Source organism: Macroventuria anomochaeta, assembly GCF_010093625.1.
Source record: "Macroventuria anomochaeta strain CBS 525.71 unplaced genomic scaffold BU25scaffold_33, whole genome shotgun sequence".
Lineage (NCBI taxonomy): Eukaryota > Fungi > Ascomycota > Dothideomycetes > Pleosporales > Didymellaceae > Macroventuria > Macroventuria anomochaeta.
In genome coordinates, this window is record NW_022985394.1 from 399,493 (window position 1) to 405,887 (window position 6,395).

General features: G+C 48.0%; 3 protein-coding genes across 3 annotated transcripts in view; 1 reads left to right on the forward strand and 2 right to left on the reverse strand.

Moving 5' to 3' along the window:
• Positions 1-1,222: 1,222 nt before the first annotated feature.
• On the reverse strand, positions 1,223-1,928 carry BU25DRAFT_166901 (uncharacterized protein). The gene has a single exon (XM_033700785.1). It carries the CDS (start codon positions 1,884-1,886, stop codon positions 1,251-1,253), a length of 636 nt encoding a protein of 211 aa, XP_033558282.1. The 5' UTR covers positions 1,887-1,928; the 3' UTR covers positions 1,223-1,250.
• Positions 1,929-3,249: 1,321 nt separating this feature from the next.
• On the reverse strand, positions 3,250-4,940 carry BU25DRAFT_305328 (uncharacterized protein; the record flags this gene model as incomplete). The annotated part of the gene is given in 4 exon segments (XM_033702056.1): positions 3,250-3,464; positions 3,480-3,986; positions 4,685-4,777; positions 4,826-4,940. Coding segments are annotated over 4 exon segments (930 nt in total), but the record flags the coding sequence as incomplete, so codon positions are not given.
• Positions 4,941-5,206: 266 nt separating this feature from the next.
• BU25DRAFT_433861 (cell division control protein 2) overlaps positions 5,207-6,395 on the forward strand; it is a gene marked incomplete at both ends in the record, with an annotated part of 8,468 nt that continues 7,279 nt past the window's right edge. Inside the window, 2 exons of the mRNA XM_033708816.1 lie at positions 5,207-5,234; positions 5,885-6,119. Of these exons, the coding sequence (XP_033558284.1) occupies positions 5,207-5,234; positions 5,885-6,119 (263 nt within the window). The remainder of the gene's footprint in view (positions 5,235-5,884; positions 6,120-6,395) is intronic.

Sequence of the window (6,395 nt, forward strand, 5' to 3'; positions counted from 1 at the left end):
TGTGGAGTGAGCTTTTGTTGTGCAATCGCCTTCTCTTCACGCGATCGCGTCTCGTGTCGATATTTTCGAGACAGGGTTGAGCGCACAACCTTATGTTTTTTAGCCAGCGCTGTCCACGGGATCTTATCGCATGGTATCATAGAGTCTATCTCTTCAAAGGCAGATTTCATAGTCATTGTGGCGTTGAGTAATTGTACAGTGAAGTATGGGTACAAAAAGGTGGTTTGGCGCATTACGCGAATCCGCGCATTACGCGCACGGACACGGTAACAGATATTGCGAGTTGTTCATGGATCGTAACAACACCATATTGAGCCCCAAACCATTTGCTGCTTTGGCCTTGACATGCTGCTCTCATGAACTTTATCATGATTGAATTTCTCGCCAGGATATTGAAAACTCCATTCCTGGTTCTGTTCAGAGCCTCTTGCAATGCTGCACTCATCAGAGAATTTTACAGTTACTCTCTTATAGTTGAAGTAGCGCCAGTTGCTTGAGTATTTGAGGCGCAACAAGCTGGTGGCTCTATTGATCTTTGGCCGGCGCTTTGATCTGAAGTTCTTTAAACCTTGCGCAAGAAGTGCTTGGTATACTGTCTTCTTTGCAACAGTAGGGTGTGCAAAGGTGGATGGCCAGAGGTTGGCTTCTTCTAGAAGCTGACAGTATTCAATTTTTGGGTATTTATGGGCAATGCAAAGAAGCAGACGCTTCTGCTGACGTGTCAATACCGGTGGCCTACCACTGCGAGGGCGTGACTCATTGTTGTTGTGGGTGTTCCATTGGGCAAGTGTTTTCTGGATGCAGCATTGCAAACAGCCAAGTGTTGCTGCAACTTCAGAGGTCCTACAACCTGCCTCCACTGAAGCTATCACATAATCGCACTTGTGCTCTAATAATTCAGCACCAGGCCTTCAATTGGCTGAAATTTTGGTTCCAAAAGCTCTCATTTGTGTGGTGCAGTGTAGGGGTGAAGTTGTTCTCTACCTGACGCAGTTCCGTTGTTGCGTTACGCACAGGCCTTACGCAAACAGACTAAAGTCTTAGTACTGCATCATTTAATAAGAATCAGGAGGTAAGACATAGAAGTAATATGGTAGACAGCTTAGCCGAATTAGATTTTGTGAGGAGAAGTCGATATATATAACTCTAGACTAAAGTTTAGTACCATAGTTCCACTTAGGCTAACTGAGATACATCTATAAGCTCGCTCAACCACCAGGAAAACAGCAATCATTGACGCAGTCAGCCATCTAAATGCCAGCCAACGAGGCGTAGATGGCATTCAATATTTCACCCACCCTTCTCGTGTATACATCATAATTACTCTTTTGCATCTTCTTGACCATTAGACATTTGGTCAAATGTTGTTGTAAGTCCCGAAGGTGCGAGCCAGTTTGAGATAGTCCTTGCTTGATGACTGTGACAGCAACTAGACTTGTTTCGAATTCGGTGAGTTCAATTCTTCCAAGAACAATTACCGGCGTAGCATCGGGAACTGCTCTGAGTGTAGGGTGAACATGATGTCCACTCAACCTCTCATGTGTCTCATCAGGTGGTGCAGTCGAATTCCCTGGGAAGGGATAGGCGGCCGGATGTATCTGGACAGGGGTATCGCAGGTTACGTCTCCTGGCGCACTTGTTTTCGAGTACTGGATGTGTGCGGCTTCGTAGAGTGTGGAAAGGGTAGCCAATCCATCCAGCAGTGCTGCCATCACATCGTCGTTGGTGCAACAGCCTAGACATTCCCGTATCCCAGAACCGAGAAGATGGACGTTTTGGTGAAGCTGGAGGATCTCATCTAGTGGCGCGCTCTTGTGGCCTTTGGAACTGGCCAAGGTCTGAAAAATATCCTTGCCCGATTCATTACATGAACACGGCAAGTCCATCGTCTGGTCCAAAGCATACGAACGAATGTTTCCGGATATCGCGGCAGAATTTGACGGCGACAACAATCACGAAATCATCGGTACGTAGTCTGTATAAATAATGCATCGCTGAACGCAATAGGTACTAGGATTGCGGCTTTTAGGGCCGGTACCGCACCCAAATACAGACAACTCCCTGACCCGGGTGCATATTGCAGCGTCTGATCAATATATGCACAGAGGTTTCTGACCACTCAGGAGCTCAGCAGTAAGGAAAAAGACGCTATGCACCTAAGCCAGGGAGTTGACTGTACGAGCAGCAAGGCCAGCCATGAACTCAATGCTCGTTCGTAAAAACATCCCAGTAATTTTGATTGGCAGGAACAACTCCTTTCGGTGATATCAAATTGTAGATGGTCGATCGTTTGCAATGATTGGACTAAATGGTGTACACAGGCGATGGCGGATGTGGGGGTGGCAGATCTTCCGCTGCACGCCCGGGAATGGGGTTCCGAAGGGTCCACTAGCCTTCTCTTCCTGCCAATCTAGTCGCTGCCATTTCGCACCTGCCGCATTCCTGTGCATCAAGAGATCACTCTTGCATCCCAAAGGGATAATGGAAACATCTTAGTTGCTTCCGAGGGGGATGAGCGATTGGTTGGGATTATAAGCCACCCATGCACGGGGACGCGGGAGTGCCATTGTGTCGGGGAGCATGGACAGTACGCATGTGGGAAGAATTGAAAGATTGAACTGAGATTGTATTAGTTAAGCTACGGACAGTATGTATAGGTGAGTAGCTGTAAATAACGCTAGTGTGACGTGGCAGTCACTCTCATGGCAGGTGAGGTACAACAGGCACGAGCAGCCTAAACCGTGACACCTTATCATCACGAGCCTTGCTAAGGTGATAAACTGTACTTTTCCTGAAACTATACTCATTTCTAAGAACCAACCAAACCGTGCTTATGAGCTTTTGTGGCGGCGTGGGCCGCTGTCGTATCCTAATAGGTACGGTAAACGATAACGTAACTTGTAAACTCTGATTAACAGCTACTTCGTTTTGAGGATAAATTTGTACAATTTATAACGACAAATGGCCTGCTCTGGAAGCAAATGATGGCCCCTGTTTGTTAGAAGAAATCAAGTCTACATGATTCGCATTCTCTCATGTTATGGTATCAGTTGGTCCTTACGAGACCCGATTACCCTTGCTTAAACTATTCTGTACTAGCACATTCCAGGGCCAGTATTTGTCGTCATCTCCTGGCTAGATAGTAACCCAGCGCAGTATTCCATAGACCCGATAGTCCTACGTTATCGTTTACAGTAGCTATCTGTATTCTACAGCTGCCCACGCCGCAACATCTCAAAAATAGAGTCGTACCAACTCAAGAACCGTGTCTTTTTCCATACGACCCGCACACTGGAGGAGAATAATCGCTGCAAGCGCTGCACCAGAATGGTCCTTGTTCCAACCTGGGTTGGTGGACGCCGCCAGTGCCACCATCAATGCCCAGAGATTAGGCAACTGCTTCCCTGTCAGTCTTTTTGATTTCCGAGGTGAACAAGGCCGCTCGTTGCTGTTTCCGGCAAGTCCTCATCCTGGGCGACTTACCTTGCTTGTAATGTTGTTCTTCAAGGGTGACACTATCAATTTCACGCTGGACAGAGAGCTCCTCGGAGCCTCCAGAGCGCGTACAGCCTTAGCTTGGAGATCAATATGAGCTTCCACACTCTCCGATATCAACATCGCTTCTGTGGCCTTCAAGATCTCCTCTTGAAAACCTCTGCGTTCCCAAGTAGTCCATTTCGCTGCGGCACAGAACAAACTAGCAATAACCCCAGGAAATCTCCTATTACGGCTCAAGCGTTGCTCATTACAGAGAAATGATGCTTCCCCAAATTGTTGACCGTAGTATGTACGAACGAGGTCGTCGAAAGTCTCGAAACCCATGGTTTCTAGGTACATTATAATTGATCCAACGCGCTCGTCCACATCCATGCCCGCCGAATTATCAATAAGACGCAACGCATCATCGCAGGAGATAGGCGTCGCAGTGTGTGGAAGGGTTGAGAGTATTGATTGGTCTGTATTGCTATGGCGAGGATCGATCGGGACTATATAGTAGAAGGGGATAGCAGTGAAGCAAACCGAACTAACCGAATGAGCTGGACTATCAGTGCAGCGGGCCGTTGACAAACACTGCAACGGGCCGCTGGTAGACACTGCAATGGACCGCTAGCTAACACAGTGTCTACATTATGTAATGTCGTGATGCTTGGCGGACCACCTTGCTGGTCACGCTGCCGTACGCCTGTCCAGGGTACCTGTTGCATTAAGTTGGTAATGTTGCTAGACTCCCGGGAACCAATATCGGTACTCAGGTGAGACGCGAGGTTGTCGTCGTTTCCAAGTGCGAAAGAAACAGGTTCGCCGTTGGTCAAATTAGATGAAGTGTGTTGGGCTACCATTTTATCAATTTTCGTCAGAATGGCCGCGCTCCGATCACGTACCATCTGTTGCACCATTTCCTGGTTGCGGATGCTCTTTTTCTTGAACGCAGCCTACGTCTAGTGGCAAGAAAACTTGTTGCCTGTCATTTTCTGTTCTATTGCTTCTGTCTCGCTTTTCCGAAAGGACAGAGCTCGAGAATTCAGAAACCTCTTGTTCGACACCTTTCTTTGTCGCTGTGCTACCGCGAGAGGACGAGGTACCGTTTGTAGGAGAAGCACGTGTCTTTACTGGCGACTCGACAGAAGGGAAGACCGTAATGAATCTGGCCTCTGTATAGGCGATCCTGGGCTTTCTTCACCACCATCTTGGTAGTCGTTCTCCCTTGATTGAAGCTTTTTCTCGCAATTGTCAAGCTTTGCCTGAAGGTCTGCCATTCTAACTTTCACGCGTTGCCCTGTTAATCGTCAACATTTTCTTCGAGATTTAAAGTGCAAACACTTACGGTAAGTCCTTTGCGTGACACGATTTTGGATGCGCTTCTTCATCGCGCGATCTTTGACGGTAGTCCAGCCATCATGACCATTCATTTCTTCAACACGTGGTAGTGAATACGGTGGTGGACTGCACTCCGAGTTAGTGGCGGCTCCGTAACTGCAACGCATGTCGAAGGCGCAAGAGCACAGGACATGGAGGTTTGGCGCTACTCAACACATTAGCAGCAAACCACCACCATTATAGCCTCTTGCTCCTGTCAAATTTTCAAATGTGCCGGCACTACTGTACATAGGCATGCACCCATCATGGGCGGGGCACTCTTCAGTTGCTATTCCATGCAGGTTCGTGTAATTCCTACACACCGCCAGCGCTCTACGAATTTGACTAGATGTCAGAATCCCCCGGAGTGGATGCAGGTTAGGGCCGGGTCTTTTAAAAACTATCCGTTACCCCGCTTTGCTCCATCTTATGCATACGCACAGCGACAATGTTTTGCCCATTCCTTAAACCTAAGAATGCAACAGGATAGTTGTGTTTTGTCTCGGCCTGCAGCCGTTGTGGCGAAGTATTACCCTTTGCTTTTTCTTCGACAGGTCCTTCCTCTTGTTTAGACAACTATCCGCTTGTCTGTCGTTCTCCGCTCTCTTGTGATGGGGTTCGGGTGACACATTCAGGATCATCGAAGCGTTGCTAAGTACCAAAGCCGCAGGAAGTGTAACAGTCAGAGACACTCTTGTCGCTTTGGCGAATCTTCTGACGAACGAGCCTATTTGTCGCCTGTTTGTCAAAGAAAGATTATGTTGCAGTAGATGCAATAGATGAAGGTGTAACCGCGCAGGGCAGTTGGTCAGGGGGGAAAAATGCGCGAAGCAGTAGAATCAGTAAATATTGTGTTCTGTTGTTGTTCTTGTTCTGTGATTGTCTCTCACCCGGCAGTCATCAGGGTCTGTTTACATGACGTATCTGTCGTGCAGCCAGAAAGTGCTGTTGGAACAGGCAAGAGCACTGCACCAGCACACGTGGCAGACGTGACCTCTTGACTCCATAAACCGTCACAGTATCACAGGTACCTATGGTGTCGTATACAGAGCCCGCGATCTCGACAACTATGGCCGCATAGTCGCACTGAAGAAGATACGTCTCGAAGCCGAAGACGAGGGCGTACCCAGCACAGCCATCCGCGAGATTTCGTTACTTAGGGAGATGAAGCACCCTAATATTATGAGACTATTAAATACTGTGCACGCCGACGGCCACAAGCTCTATCTCTTGTGCGAGTTCCTCGATCACGACCTCAAGAAGTACATGGAAGCACTGCCTGTTATAGGCGTTGTCGAAAGACCAGCCCAACCCCGTGACTTGCCGCGCGTTTCTGTGCACGGACATATTAGTAACGTACTGTACAAGCGAGTCGCGCACCCCACCAACTTTGCCCACCTCTTTGAGCGTATAACTCAACCACAATATAAAGCAGTATATAGATATCAATATGGTAGATTAAGCAGTGTCTACATTATCCTTTTTACATGTCCGTGAGTTGTGCCCAGGCTCTCTGCACTTTGTACAGCGTGCCAGAG

What these genes read in the sequence shown, in the direction of transcription:
- BU25DRAFT_166901 (XM_033700785.1), bottom strand. Translation starts at nt 1,886, where the DNA reads ATGGACTTGCCGTGTTCATGTAATGAATCGGGCAAGGATATTTTTCAG.